Genomic DNA, 16,086 nt, shown 5'->3' on the forward strand with positions numbered 1-16,086 from the left:
TGGTGAGAATCGAGTTTAAACTGCTACCGGTGGCTACACTCGTCTGGACCCGCGCAGTAGCCTCCATTCCTTAACCGCACTCGAGTACACCCCTGACCCTCTCTGACCCTCAGTCCCTATCGGCAACAGGTGCTTCTGGTTGGTTCGTCTGCCACTAAGAAAAGTTCAAAACCTCATTTGCTCTAGGGAAGGTTAGGTTATTAAAATCAGGCCAGGCACTTCTAAGGCCTCCGGACCTGGCCACCCCAAACTTCCTTTAAACCTGCGATTTCCATTCTCTCCTTCCATGAAAATTCCTGCTATTCTTATTCAGGTGTAGGGTGGAGACTTAGAGTTGACTAGGGAGAGAGGAGAGTTGTCTATAAACTACTTGTTGCTGGGCTACTCTGTGACCTGGGCCCAGGTCAGAGGTGAGACCAGGTGGTACCAACCTTCAGGAAGAGTCTCCTCCACCCCCAAGGCCTGGCCCAAGGGCATAAGCATCACTGGAGTACATGCCACGCCCCCACCCCCAAGCTTCTGTTCTTAAATTCATCCAGTGCCCAGTGCAGGCATCTCAACTATAGTGTTGCTGTTTTTCTGTCATTACTGACTTAATGTCATTGCTAGGAGAGACACTCATATATCTTACCCCTTTCCTTTCCTTTCCCTGCAAAGGAAATCGCCCATCTGAACACTATTGACCTCAGAATGATGGTGCCATTTTCAAAAATCAGTTTAATAACTTTGAAGCCCTAAGCAGGTGGTCTGAGTGAATAAATTCAGTGACCTGTGGGTCACTGAAAAGGCCAGAAGAATCCATCAAAGTGGTCCCTTAATTTAGGGATTAGAAAAGAGAGGGATGTGGTGGGAAGTGGCTAGCTGAGGTTTTGTTACTCAGACTGCAAACCTGGTAATTTATGTGACACTTGAGTGTGTTTGAATTTTGACCAATTCTGTTTGGGCAAAGAACTAGGTGGAAAATTCCTAAATTTCTGTTGTTTCTTGCCTGGGTTTGCTCCTGGCTCCACCTCTGTATTAATTTGCTAAGGGTGGGGTTAGCAAAGTAGAACAATCTGAGTGATTCAAACAATTGAAATATATTCTCAGTTCTGAAGGTTAGAAGTGGTTTATTTAAAACATTTTTTTTATTATCTTTATTTGTTGGCTAGAGACAGCCAGAAATCGAGGGGAGGGGTGATAGGGAGAGAGAGAGAGGCGACACCTGCAACACTGCTTCACCACTCAGAAAAGCCTAAGTCCTTGCGCACTGTAACATATGTACTCAACCAGGTCTGCCAACATCCAGCCTTGATGTTAGAAGTCTAAGATCTTGGGCCAGGCAGTAGGCAAAAGGTTAAGCGCACATGGCATGAAGAGCAAGGACCAGCGGAGAGATCCCAGTTCAGTCCCTTGTTCCCCGCCTGTGTGTGTGTGTGGGGGGGGTGCCACTTCGCAGAAGGTGAAATAGGTCTGCAGGTGTCTTTCTATCCCCTTCTCTCTCTTCCCCTCCTCTCTTGATTTCTGGAGCCTAACAACAACAGCAACAGCAATAACAAAAATAATAAGGGCAAAAAAATGGAGAAAATGGCCTCCAGGAGCAGTGGATCCATAGTGCAGACACCAGGCCCCAGCAATAACCCTCGAAGGAAAAAAAAAGTCAAAGGAAAAAAAAAGATCAAGGTGTCAAAAGATTGGTTCCTGAGGACTGCGAGGGAGTGTCTGTTCCAGGTTTTCTCCTCCCTGCTGATGTTTGTTGTCTTCTTTGAATGTAGAAACATCTCTCCATCTCTCCCTTCATCACACAGCATCCTCTTGTAATCAAATAATCACAACCCTGTTGCAGCTCAGTCCCCCCCTTTGCTTCGTGTCAAAGAAAGAAATATTATTTGACTTTGATTGAACTAACTAATAACTTCCTACAGATCAGGACCCAATCCTCTGGCAAAATAATGGAGATTGGACTGTGGAACCTTCTTTGGCTTGGAGTTACCTATCTCCTATAACCAAACTTAAAAGCATTCTCCAGATAATGTTGTTCCACCATTTTTCTATATACATGATGTATGATTATGTATCCTCATTGTATCTTGACTTTCTCACACATAAATATGCATGAGCTTTCCTGAAAAACTCCTAAGCAGATATAGACTCTCTACATGGCATAAAACCAGACCCCAGTTCCTTTCTTTCTCTCCCTTTTTCCCTTTCCTTCCTCCTTTCTTTCTTTCTTTCTTTCTTTCTTTCTTTCTTTCTCTCTTTCTTTCTGTCTTAAACTTGCTCTACACCCTAAACTGGTTGTTTCTTCAACAATAAAGCCCTTCTTTTCCATGCAGCTGTTCTTGTGACTTTCGGACAACAGTTCCTGTGTACATGTCTGTGTTCTCATTTCCTTTTTATAAAGAACACTATTTATACTGGACACAGACACACACACACACACACACACACACACACACACACACACACACACACTGCAGTATGCCCTCATAACTAAACTAATTATAACTACAATGAATCTACTTCCATATAAAGTCATATTCTGAGGTACTAGAGATTAGATCTTCAATATATGACTTTTTCTTCTTTTTTAAAGGCAGAGAGATAGGAGAGCTGAGGAGAGAGGGAGAAATATCATAGACTCTCAGCTTCCTTCAGTGCATTGGAGGCTGGACTTGACCCTGGGTCATGTACATGACAAAGCAGCACACTATTCAAGTGAGCTATTCCATGGCACCTATTACATTTTTTAAAATGTGGTACCAGGAATGCACTCACACCTGGGGAATAACCTCTTGATTCCATTTGTTTTTTATTTTTTCTTTTAATTTAGGTAATTGGGGAGGGGTGCAGGCAGACAGGGTCAAAGGGTGAGAACTCAACACCACTCCACCATTCATCCATGGAGCTTCTCTGGTACTGTCAATGGTGTCCCCACATGGTGCAGAGTCTTGAACCCAGGGCCTCATGGTTGGTAAGGTACCCACTTTGTTGACTGGATCTCTCAGCCCCTTGATTCTTTAAACTGGTAATTCAACACGTACATTTCCAGTGAATCCATATGGATATGGGCAAGTTCCCTGTATGCTTTAGTTCCTTTCTCTGTAAAATGAAGTAGTAAAAATGAAATGCTTTATGATGTTTGAAGGAAGACTAAATTACATATAAAGAAATATATGAAGACTTTGGCTGGGGAGACAGCAGAATGGTTACGCAAAAACTTTCATGCCTGAGTCTCTGAGGTTCTAGTACCACCATAAGCCAAAACTGAGCAGTACTCTAGTCTCTCTCTCTCTCTCTCTCTCTCTTTCTCTCTCTCTCTCTCTCTCTATATATATATATATATATATATAATATGTGAGTATCATTAAAATAAAATATAAAAAACTTAAAGAAAGCATTTAGGACAATTCTTGGAACAGAATAGTATTAAATAAATGTTTGTTACATATTTATGCTTAGTAAATAATCAAGAAACATACTAGACCCAGGGAGGTATCATAATGGTAGCACACCTGGCTTGCATGCCTGAGGCTCCAGGGTTAGTCCCTGGCACTATCACATGCCCAAGATGAGCTGAACAGTGTTCTGGTCTCGGTCTCTCTCTCTCTCCCTCTTGTCTTACCCTCTCAAAAAAAAGGCTTTTTTTTTAAAAAAAAAAATTCATTTAAAAATGTAAAGAGTTGGTGGAGGTAGGTATGCTGATATCCCTTTTGGGGGGAAGTATAACTATCCTTGTGACAGTTTCTTAAAACATTTTTCTCATCAAAAATAAAAGAAGGATACTAAATGACAAAAATTACACTATGTGTCGGAGTGTCTGAATCCTCAGGTTTGATCCCAGGAACTACATATGCCAGAGTTGAGTGGTAGTCTGGTCTCTCTCCCCCACTCTCTCATTTTTTCCCTCATAAAGACAAATCTTTTTTAAGCATCTCAAAAACAAATGCATGGGAATAAATGAAATGAACTAATGATAAAGGGGAGAAGGTATTAAAAGTAAGACTATAACGTATATATAAATTATGGTATAGCCATGTGATGGACAACTATATAAGAATGAAAATATGAATTATAGTTACAGTTAACAATGTGAATACATCTCAGAAACATAATAGTGGTCATAAAAACAAGTAAAACATAATATATATGGCATAAATATACATATTAGATTTAATGACGTGAAAAATGAGACGGCATATTGTTTAGGGCACATGCATATGAGCTAAACTGGAAAGCAAAGAACAAGCAGAATCCAGGAGAGTGCTTTCTCTAGAAGGAAGGAGGAGGATGTTCATTTTCTTTTGTATGTTTTTGAATAAATCCATCTTTGTAGGAATAATTTATTGCTTTTGTTTCATTACTTTTGTCAACAGTTCTTTTAGCCTTTAAAATGCTTTAACATCTCTCCACCCCTTTCTGATTCCCTCCCTCCCCTTCCCTCTGCCTCATCTGTAGTCTTCTCATATGTATAATAAATTAATCTTTTTTCTTTTTTTCTATTAAAATTGTTTCCAATATCTGTAAATATTTTTGAGTGATAACTGGAAAAGATTTTCTATACTTACTCTTCCCAGTCCATTCCCTGAGATAATCTGTCTCTTTCTAGACTAAGAAAGGCCAACTCCTCCAGTGACCTAGCCCTACAAAGAGATTAGGGATCACCTACCAGGTATCAACCACATACAGTCCCAGAAACCCTCAGGGTTTGATGACTTAAGACAGTCACAATCTGACAATCTGGTTTAGAGCAGGTCTCCTTAAAATGTATCATGGTGACCTGTAGTTTATTTTGAGCTGAGGTCAACTGATCCCCTTCATGTTCATGAGAAAAAAATTAGCCTCTCAACTACCTGGAAGGATAAACTTTGTGGATGTTACCCAGAATTAGGGCACTATCAGAATTAGTTTGTTTTTGTGGGGAGCCACATGTGCCCTCAAGGTTGCTATTGGCATGGCCACATAGCCATTGTTCACAGAGGGCCTTGCTTAAAAGATAAGTTTCTTTTTCCCAACTCCTTAGAGTCTTGACAAAAGTTTCTGTTTGTCACCACTGTACTGTTTCTCGTAAATCAGGTAACTCGCCCACCTCCCTATGAATCACCCAGGACCTTCCAGATTAACAGCTGATCACCATGACAACATGCCACGTCAACCAACTGCTCCCAACTGCTAACCTCCCCCTCACCCCGGCTTAAAAACAGCACCTCTTGTGCTGTTTTTGATCAGAATCCTGTCTTATTTCTCTCTTGCGTCTCTTGTCCTCATTCCCTCTCCCTCTTGTCCTTGTCCTCACTCCCTCTCCTAGGTTTACCCACGTTGAAGGTCCCGCCGGATGGGACATGTTTTTACTAGAACACTGCTTAGATCTGGCTTACGGTGTTTGAGGGGAATTGAACCTGAGACTTAGCATGAAAGTCTTTGCATAACCATTATGCTATCTGCCCCAGAACTACACTTTCTTTTTCTTAGAGAAAAAGAAAAAAAATTATCTATATGGAATATGGTAGGGTAAAGAACTAACTACAGAGTATCTGGTCATACTCCTATCAGTCACCTTCTCCTCATCAATAGAATCCTCTTCCTGACTCTTAGAAACCTCGGTGACGCCTGTCTCATTACCTTGCAGAGGCTTTCAGGTATTTGTTAAGTAGCAGAGACTACACTTGAAGTTGAAATAAAATATTAAGGATTTGAATATTATATAGAATAGACCTGACTTTATTTATTTATTTTTTATTAATTAATTTATTCCCTTTTGTTGCCCTTGTCTTATTATTGTTGTTATTGATGTCATCGTTGTAGGATAGGACAGAGAGAAATGGAGAGAGAAGGGGAAGACAGAGAGGGGGAGAGAAAGACACCTGAAGACCTGCTTCACCGCCTGTGAAGCGACTCCCCCGCCTGGGGCTCGAACCGGGATCCTTATGCCAGCCCTTGCGCTTTGAGCCACCTGCGCTTAACCCGCTGCTGCTACCACCTGACTCCCTAGACCAGACTTTAAATTCTACTAGTTTTTTTCAAGTGATTTCTCCTCCCATTTTCCTTACCTGTGAAAAGGGCACATTTGGGAACCTAAAGGGTAAATTGAGTAATGCCTGGAAAAGCTTCTTGGCACAGTCAACACAGGGTATCGACCGCTGCCACTGATGCGTACTCAGACTGTCTGTATTTGCCGCTGGCTGGGCACTCCACATCCGCCCAGAGGGGCTGCCCCGCTTTGCTTACAAGTCGCTCATTGGCCAAGCCGGGCGACGCGTCCATCAATCCGGCAGGGCAGAGCCAATGGGCGTGGGGGTTACGGTCTCCTGGATACGGGTGTAAACAGCGAGGGCTTGGAAGGCGCACAGTAACCTCGCAGCTGCAGTTGCGGACCCCGAGCCGCCTGAGGGGAACATCTCCATGGCTCAAGGCCGGGAGCGAGAGGACGCCAGCATCTCTGCCAACACCTCGTCTCTGTCGGTGAGGTGCGTGTCCTCCACTCCGCGACTGACTTCTGGCTGGCTGGCGGAAACTCTTCTGACCCCGTTTATCCTTTTCTTTAGACCCGGTGTCCCGGAAACTTCCACCTCTAACCTTCCCCGCCCAAAAGCCTTTGTGCAGACTCCCTCCGGGGGTCCTTTTCTCTCCACCCCACACCTCAAGTTGTCTCTCTGCATCTGTGCCATTTTTCTGGGACCCTCAGCCACCATTCATTTACCAGTGCTACCCCCCCCCTTTCTGCCTCTACTCTTTGATCTAGTATTCCCTTTATCATTCCCCCCCCACTAGTACCCCAACTCCACCACCTCCACCCTACTGACAGCCCCCACCTCATGCTTAAGTGTTTGGCGAGTTCCTCCATAGTTAGGGCTGCTACCCCCTTCCTTCTAAGCTTCACCAACTAACTTTAAATTAATCTACTTTTCGATTTGCATTTGAAAAGCAGAGCATTGCATAGATTCAAGGTGGTGTTTCCTTCTTTAGTCCAGAACGTTACTTACCTTCCTCTATTTACGCCATAAACCGGGAATCCAATATCTGGGACGCAGGGAAAAAATTATTGGCGCCTACGCAGAAGTAGCTCAAGCCACAAGTTCTGGGCCCTGAATTTCTGCAGTTTATTTTTTGTAGTCAAACAGTACACAAAGAAAGGTTGGCTAATAACTCACAATTGAGTATGCAAGGACCATAAGATGGGCAGAGGTAGTAAAAGGCTTAAAGCTTTCAGGGTCATACAAATGCCAGAAGGTCTCCATCCTGGAGAACTTATAGATGTTCTAAAAACCTGGTACAAGTATTTGCAATTAATTTTTATATACTACTTCAACACAACATACTCTCCAATCTCTCGGTGTTACACACTACCCCTCTTCCACTTGCCTTTACCCTCTTTCAGCATGTCTTTAATGTTGAAATAAAAGTGGAATCTCCCCTCCTTTCAGGCTTTCCTTCCTTCTAGCTTACACCTACCATACACTCTTCAAAGCTTGTTCCTTTTGTGTGTTCACTTTTGGGATTCATATTGTTTTCATTCCTTTGAACTCCTCTATCTGTGTTTTTAGGTCTAAAATGTGATCACATACTTTTTTATCTTGATAAGGAAGCAGTCTTCCTACTCAGCACACAACCATAAAGCATACTGTTCAATTTTTTAAAAGATTATTTTAAAAATCAAAATCAATCATAAAGGTAATGGTCCAATTTTTTGTTTGTTTTTGTTTTCTGTTGGGATCATGCTCTTTTCATTGTTATTTTTCACCTTTTTTTCCCCGTAAGTGTTCAACACCTCAGAAATCTTTCTTTTTAATATTTTTTTAATTCTTTATTGAGGAATTAATGTTTTACATTCAACAGTAAATACAATAGTTTGTACATGCATAACATTCCCCAGTTTCCCATTTAACAATATAACCCCCACTATGTCATTTATCATCCTTCATGGATCTGTATTCTCCCCACCCACCCACCCACCCCAGAGTCTTTTACTTTGGTGCAATACGCCAGTTCCATTTCAGGTTCTACTTGTGTTTTCTTTTCTGATCTTGTTTTTCAACTTCTGCCTGAGAGTGAGATCATCCCATATTCATCCTTCTGTTTCTGACTTATTTCACTCTCTTTTTTAATTTTTATATTTATTTCCTTTTGTTGCCCTTGTTTTGTTGTTGTAGTTATTATTGTTGTTGTTGTTATTGATGTCGTCGTTGTTAAATAAGACAGAGAGAATTGGAGAGAGGGGGAGAGAAAGTTAGACACCTGCAGACCTGCTTCACAACCTATGAAGCGACTCCCCTGCAGGTGGGGAGCCGGGGCTCCAACCGGGATCCTTACGCGGGTCCTTGAGCTTTGCGCCACGTGCGCTGCTTGACCCGCTGCACTCGACTCTCCTCAGAAATCTTTTTGAGACTTTCTCAGGTTTAACCAGAGAACTTGGTTCATTGTAAAATGTCTTCAGGGGGCTGGGCAGTGGCACACTTGGTTAAGTACACAGGTTACCATGCACAAGGACCCAGGTTTGAGTCCCCACTCCTCACCCGCAGGGGGGATGCTACAGGAACAGTGAAGCAGGTGTCTTTCTTCTTATCTCCCCTCCCCCTCTCAATTTCTCTCTGTCCCATCAAATATCAAATAAACTGGGGGGGGGGAGCCATCAGAACACTGGATTGCTAGTGTCTGCACCAAGCCCCAAGGATAACTGGTGGAGAGAAAAAAAAAATTCCAAAGAAAATTCTTGGTACTTCTTGATAAACTACATTCAAGTCTTTAGTGCATAGACTAAAACTGGTGTATAGATGGTATATATGTTCCCTTATTTTTACAAATTGGGGTGGAAGGGGGAGTGAAAATGGAATAGGCATGCTTCAAAAATTTGGGTGAACTATTTGCTTTGTATTTGAAATGTATTATGCTAACAATGACATATCTTTTCCCGAAGATGGGTGCAAGGATTCCCTAAGCAGCATGTTCATTTTGTCAACGACAGCACCATTTGCTATCCTTGTGGGAATTTTATAATATTTATTAATATTGAAACCAAGAAAAAGACTGTACTCCAGTGTATGAATGGAATTGTGGGCGTCATGACAACTAACATTCCTTATGAAGTTGTGGCTTTTTCTGACCGGAGGCTAAGACCCGTCATCTATATATACAACTTCCCTGGACTGACCAGAAGGACTAAATTAAAAGGTATTCTGCCAAGACTCCTCTGTTAAAGGATTTTGTTATATGATGTGATGAAATTTAGTTTTTCTAGACTGGGAAGACAATATAATGGCTATGCAAAAAACCTTTATGCCTGAGGCTCTGAGATCCTAGATTCAGTCCTCACCACCACCATAAACCAGAGCTGAGCCATGCTCTAGTTTTTTTAAAAAAGTAAGAAATCCTTCCTTACTTAAGATAGGCTTTATTATTATCTTTTGAAATGCACATTTTAAAAGAATGAATCAAGTTTATCATAGAAGATTTACTTAAGTGGGTTATGTTCTCTATAGATTGAATTGCAATTCAAGTGTCACTTGATCTATCTGTCTGTTTATCTGTCTTTAACAGAGCACAGCTCAGCTCTGGCTCATAGTGGTGCTGGTGATTTCACCAGAGACTTTGGCATGTGTTTTTACATAACCTAAGGCATGTGTTTTTACATAACCGTCACTCTACCTCTCCCACCCTGGCTAATGTATGTCTAATAGGACTTCAGGCTCAGAATGCCCTCATTTAACACATTATGGACAGAAAGCTCAAGAGAGGCTGAGAGTGGCCTTAGTTTTGTGATCTTATGAACCAAAAAATTGTTTTAATATAAAACATTTCAATTGTGGAGAAATTTGTATTAATGACAGATTCAGGTAGCTTTTAAAATAGAACTTGTTTATATGTTAGGACTATCTATATGGACCATAACTATCCTCCATTTCTACAATTTTAAAAAGTCTTTTAATTTTATTTATTATTGAATAGAGAAAGAGAAATTGAGAGAGGTGGGGGAGATAGAGAGAGGGAAAGAGACAGAAACCTGCAGCCCTGCTTTACTACTCATGAAGCTTTCTCCCTGCAGGTAGGGGCCAGGGGCTTGAACCTAGGTACTTGTGCATTGTAAAATGTGCCATTTCTACAATTTCTTTAGCCTGCTTATTTGTCTATAGAATTGTCTAAGCCATTTAAAACCAACTGCCAACATTCATGTTGAATAACAAGATGTTAAAGATATTTAAATAATATTAGGTAAGTCATGAAATGTACCTCTTATTACCAGTTACTTAATATCAGCCTGGAAGTTCTAGTTAATGCAAATAAGATGAAAATGAACAAAATGATAACTATGGGAAAGGAGATTATGTGTGATGCAATACTATACCAGGGCTAATAAAAGGATGCCCAGTAAGGTGCTGGTTTCAAAATAAATATTCACATAATTAGAATGTGCAAATACTTAAAATCCAAAAAAAAAAATCACCTTGGTTTAAGATATGTAAATATAGATACATTTCTCAAGAGAAAGCCTGGCTGGTGATAATACCACTCATATTTTTCACAGAAAGTTATTCATAGGTTTATTTTAGAGATAAACTCTGTCTTAGAGAGCCAGGAGTGCTAAAATGGTTCTGAAGTTCATCTGGAAAAAGGAAAAGTAGAGAACAGGAATAAGTTGAAAGATAATGATGACAGTCTAGAGGGTTCTTTTAGTATCACAGGACTATAGAAATTGAGTGTATGATATTGGTTCAGGCAGCAATGGAGGAGTTGAAACTAGAGACAGACTGGAATACATAAATGACAAAAATAGGGCCGGGTGGTGGCACAGCTGGTTGAGTGCACATGTCACAATGTGCAAGGACCCAGGTTCAAGCAGCAGGTCCCCACCTGCAGGGGGAAAGTTTTTTGAGTGGTGAAGCAGTGCTGCAAGTGTCTCTCTGTCTCTCACCCTCTCTTATCTCTCCTTCCCTCTCGATTTCTGACTGTCTCTATCCAATAAATAAAAATGATAAAGAATTAAAAATAAATATAAAAATAAATGATAAAAATACACTATGCACTAGCAGTGCCATTAAAAAAGGAATTGAATAAAAGCATCAACATGAATATTAGGTATTTATGCTATACTGTACATCAAAACATGTACCAGATGTAGATAAAAGTTCAATATAACTAACATTTGAGAAGCAGAAGAAAATGCTAAATATGGAAATGATTTTAGAATGGAGAGAAGTTTTTCACAGAAAGTAGAAACATTTACACATTTGACTATATACACATTTAAAATGTAAGGACATTAAATATACCATGAGAAGGGGAAATTAGAAAAATATTTGAAATCAAATATTTTGAAAGCATTTATAAAATAAAAGAGATAAACATCCCACTGCAACAATGGAAAAGAAACATTCCCAAATAAGAAAGCTACAGGTTATCCAAACATGTTCCAAAAAACTCAGTTCTATCCTGTGGTCCCAGAGGTGGTACAGTGGATAACGCATTGGACTCTCGAGCACGAGGTCCCGAGTTTCATCTCTGGCAGCACATGTACCAGAGTGATGTCTGGTTTGTGTTTTTTTCTCTCTCTTTCATCCTACCCCTCTCATTAATTAATAAATAAAAATAATTAAAAATTAAAAATATTTCAAAAAACAAAAAGTTCTATCCATTTTCTTTTTTTTCTCTTCTTTCTTTTCTTTCTTTCTATTTTTTTTTTTTTTGCCTCCAGGGTTATCACTGGGACTCAGTACCTGCACTAGGAATACACTGTTCCTGGAGTCTTTTTTTTTTTCCTTTTGTTGCCCTTGTTATCATTGTTGTTGTTGTTGTTATTGTTGTTGAATAGGACAGAGAGAAATGGAGAGAGAAGGGGAAGACAGAGGCGGAGAGAAAGACAGACGCCTGTAGACCTGCTTCACCCCCTGTGAAGCAACCCCCCTGCAGTTCCCCATTTAGCTGGGGGCTCAAACAGGGATCCTTTGGTAGATCCTTGCACTTCTTACTATGTGTGCCTAACCCGCTGTGCTACTGCCTGGCCCCCCCATTTACTGATTTTTTAAAAATCAGTTTATTGGGGGAAATGATTTACAAGAGAGTACTATCAATCAATAACTGTTTCCTGGTATTTATCCCATTTCACTTTGATCGTAATACAAAATACTAAATTTTTGTTAGTCATTATATCTATTTAATATAGCCTAGAAAACAATAAACTATTCAAATAGTACTTCCCAGAAAGATTCTATCTATAGTACCATCTTCATTCACACACACACAGACACACACAGCCAACAACAGCATTCTGTCTAGCAGTTATGATCTTTTTAAAAAACCTGAGACCTCCTAAGACCTGAGTAATCAGATAAATATCATCTTGAGATTTTTATACTTGTTCCAAGAGGTCTAACATAGAGGCCATTTGTGGTCCCTAGAGCTTATTAAGCAAGGAGCCATTTCGGTGCAAGGTATAGAGATAGGGAAATAACCTTGAATTATCACAACTCCCCTAGGGATTTGAAGTTGTTGTTTTTTTTTTTAAATAACTTTTCTAATTAGAATGTTTTATATACCTGTGGAATACTTTATGATTCTAGGCTCATTTCAGTCATGCTTGGACATACATGTTATAGTATTTCTAGTACTGCATTTAAGTCTAGAAACTGAGGGTGAGGGAGATAGCATAATGATCATGCAAAAAGGCTTTCATGCTTGTGGCTCCAAAGTCCTAGGTCTAATTCCTCCACAATACAAGGCAGAGCTGAGTAATGCCTCTCTTTCTCTCTCTCTATTTTATTTATTAATGAGAAAGATAGGAGGAGACAGAGAAAGAGCCAGACATCACTCTGATACATGTGCTGCCAGGGATTGAACTCAGAACCTCATACTTGAGAGTCCAATGCTTTATCCACTGCACCACCTCCTGGACCTCTCTCTCTCTCTCCCTCTCTCTTTCCCTCCCCCCTCATTAAAATAAAACAAACTATATATACATATATTTAAGTTTAGGGGCTAGGTGGTGGTGGGAATACTAGGTGGTTAAGCAAACACATTACAGTGTGCAAGGACCCAGGTTCAAGACCCTGGTCTTCACCTGTAAGGGGGAAAGCTTCATGAATGGTGAAGCAAAGGTGCAGATGTCTCTCTGTCTCTTTCCCTCTCTATCTCCCCCACTCCTCTCAAGTTCTCTCTGTTTCTATCCAATTATAAATAAATAAATAATATTTTTAAAAACCCTGAAAGTCTAGAAATTGGCCTGTTGGTCTCAGTTTACTCTAAGGTCTTCTAAAAATTCTGAGTTTTCTTATATAGTCTTATTTATAGACATTACTTTTTAAAATTGTTTCTTTTCTATTTTAATATTTTATTTTAATCAGAGAAAGATAAACAAAGACACAGAGGGAAAGATCAGAGCACTGTTTAGCTCTGGCATACGGTGGTGCTGGAGATTGAACATCTGGGACCTTGGAAACTCAAGCATAAGTCTTTTGCTATCTAACCATTATGTTGTTTTCCGAGCCCCTTTATTTTATTATTATTTTAAAACAGAGCAAGGGTTTATGGTGGTATGGGAGATTGAACCTGTGATTTAAGAGCCTCAGGCGTACAAGTTTTTGCTTAAATTATACTATCTCTCCTACCCTCTAGTGTAGTCTTAGAGATCAACTAGGCACTCCTAGTTGATCAACTAGGCACTCCTAGGCCAAGAACAAAGTTATTTTGAATTGTGTGAAGATCATTAAATAAGAGAAATGAACAAGGCTATAGTTAAGGTGACCATGATAAGTAAGTACTTGTAATGGGTTTTATGTTGTAGGCAATATTCTTCTGGACTACACTTTACTTTCATTCAGTTATTGTGGCACCTACTTGGCGACTTACTCCTCTCTCCCAGAATTTGAACTGACCCTCTGGTAAGTTGTAGTATCTTCCACAGTCCCTCTTATTGGGCTACATTTTAATTTTGTCTTTCTGGATTGTTTTTCTCAAAGTAGCTATACAAGGAAAAATACTGAAACAGGAAAGAATTGATGGAATACAGATCTTAATGTTTAATATAATTGTGACTACTGGGTCTGAAATTTGATGAGACAAAATCTATATGAGAGTGTATTTTTATTTCATCTTTCTCTTTTTATTCAGGCCTTAGAGTACTTATTCTCAAGGAGCCACGTGGTGACACCTGGTTAAACACACATGTACAGAGATCCAGGTTGAAGCTCCCACTCCCCATCTGCAGGGGGGGGAGCTTCACGAGTGGTGAAGCAAGTACTGCAGGTGTTTCTCGGTCTCTTCTCTATATTCTCCTCTCTATCTCCTCTCCTCCTCACTTCCCCTTCCCTCCCCTCCCCTCCCCCCTCTTCACCTCTCCTCCCCTGTCCTGACCTGTCCTGTCCTCTTCTTCCCTCACAATCTCTGTCTGTCCTATCAAATAAAGAAGAAAAATAAAATACTTACTCTGTGGAGAGTTGGGCGGTAGCGCAGCGGGTTAAGCGCAGGTGGCACAAAGCACAAGGACAGGTGTAAGGGTACCAGTTAGAACCCGGCTCCCCACCTGCAAGGGGGGGGTCGCTTCACAAATGGTGAAGTAGGTCTGTAAATGTCTATCTTTCTCTCCCCCTCTCTGTCTTCCCCTCCTCTCTCCACTTCTTTCTGTCCTATCCAACAACAATGACATCAACAACAACAACAATAATAACTACAACAATTAAAAAAAAAAAGAACAAGGGCAACAGAAGGGAATAAATAAATAAATATTAAAAAATACTTATTCTGTCAGGAAACTAATACTTTAATAAATACAAAAAGTTGATTTTTCTCTTAAAGTAAATTGTACCTTTGAGCTCTTTGCATTTAATTGAAGTTAAAGTGTCTGTTACATAAGATTTCAGTTTGAAGTAGTTATTTTTAGAGACATTAGAGTGATAAATGATAAAATGCTCAGAAGGTGGAGCATTTTGCCACATTTGTCAGCTATGTAGGAAATACCTGTGAACATGTTATGTCTCTGGTCTTTTTGGAGCTTTCTTGGAGGTTCTAGCAGGGATGCACAGCTACTCATATAGCCTCAACCAAAAAACCAGTCCGTCTCTATTCGGGGAAGGCTGTCCTCTTCAACTGAGCTAGCAGCTTCGGGAGGGATGCACATGGAGCAGGGAGGGAGGAAGGGGACACCCGCCTTGCCAACCAGATCAGCCAAATCAACCCTGGCGATCAATAGGGTGACAGATGTTGCAATCAGATCGCCTTCACATCCTGGGCTAAAGATCTTTATGGGGTGCAGAAGGTGAAAGGTTTGGCTTCTGTAATTGCTTCTCCAGTGGACGTGGATGTTGGCAGATTGATTCATACCCTGAGCCTGTTTCTATCTTTCCATAGTGGTATAAGGCCCTGGAGAGCTGAGATTTTAACAGGAAATATAAACCAGCCTCAGCAGTGTATGGTAGAGTAATATTTTCAAGTGCCTAATTGTTGTTGTTTTTTTCATATACATATATATATATATATAGACCAGATTACTGATCAGCTCTGGTTTATGGTGGTGTGGGGATAAAACCTGGGAATTTAGATCTTCAGTCATGAGTCTGTTTATATAACCATTATGTTATCTACCCCCCTGCCCTAATTACTGCATATTAAAGCAATATTTTACCTTCTTAGAATACTATAGCCAAACAAAATGCATCAGTTAATTAAATGATGCATTAATGTTATAGATTATTTAAACGATATAATAAAGTCTCATTTTATGCAAATCATTTCCAAATAATTAGATACATGTCCTGAAGACAGGAAATTCAAATGAATAGTCTTTTACCAGATCTTCTTTTCTTCTAAGGAACTGGGAATCAAATATCATTTTGTGCAAAAAGTCACAACCTGGTGTGGATGTAAGCCAGATATCTTTTAACCCCATGAACTGGCACCAACTGTGCTTGTCAAGTTCAAGTGCAGTGACTGTGTGGACCATTGAAAGAAGTAACCAGGAACATTTTCTCAAGGCAAAGTAAGAGGCTTAATTACTATATACTAAGTCAGTAGTATTCATTTACATGAATTTAATGTAATTCAGTGAATTAAGTGATCTTATATATACATGTATATACATATATGTACATACATATGTATATTTACACATATCTCTAATTATAA

General features: G+C 40.0%; 1 protein-coding gene and 1 long non-coding RNA gene across 2 annotated transcripts in view; one reads left to right on the forward strand and one right to left on the reverse strand.

Annotated features, from left to right (window-relative positions):
- Window positions 1-2,774: 2,774 nt before the first annotated feature.
- LOC132532638 (uncharacterized) lies at window positions 2,775-6,106 on the reverse strand. The gene is made up of 2 exons (XR_009544560.1): window positions 6,030-6,106; window positions 2,775-3,081 (listed from the first exon to the last, which is right to left on the reverse strand). It is a non-coding gene; the product is annotated as an uncharacterized LOC132532638 (long non-coding RNA).
- A 253-nt stretch (window positions 6,107-6,359) lies between these two features.
- CFAP43 (cilia and flagella associated protein 43) overlaps window positions 6,360-16,086 on the forward strand; it is a 114,242-nt gene continuing 104,515 nt past the window's right edge. The window contains exons 1-4 of the mRNA XM_060171372.1: window positions 6,360-6,446; window positions 8,894-9,147; window positions 13,751-13,847; window positions 15,773-15,940. Of these exons, the coding sequence (XP_060027355.1) occupies window positions 6,382-6,446; window positions 8,894-9,147; window positions 13,751-13,847; window positions 15,773-15,940 (584 nt within the window). The 5' untranslated portion in view covers window positions 6,360-6,381. The remainder of the gene's footprint in view (window positions 6,447-8,893; window positions 9,148-13,750; window positions 13,848-15,772; window positions 15,941-16,086) is intronic.

Source organism: Erinaceus europaeus, chromosome 14, assembly GCF_950295315.1.
Source record: "Erinaceus europaeus chromosome 14, mEriEur2.1, whole genome shotgun sequence".
NCBI lineage: Eukaryota > Metazoa > Chordata > Mammalia > Eulipotyphla > Erinaceidae > Erinaceus > Erinaceus europaeus.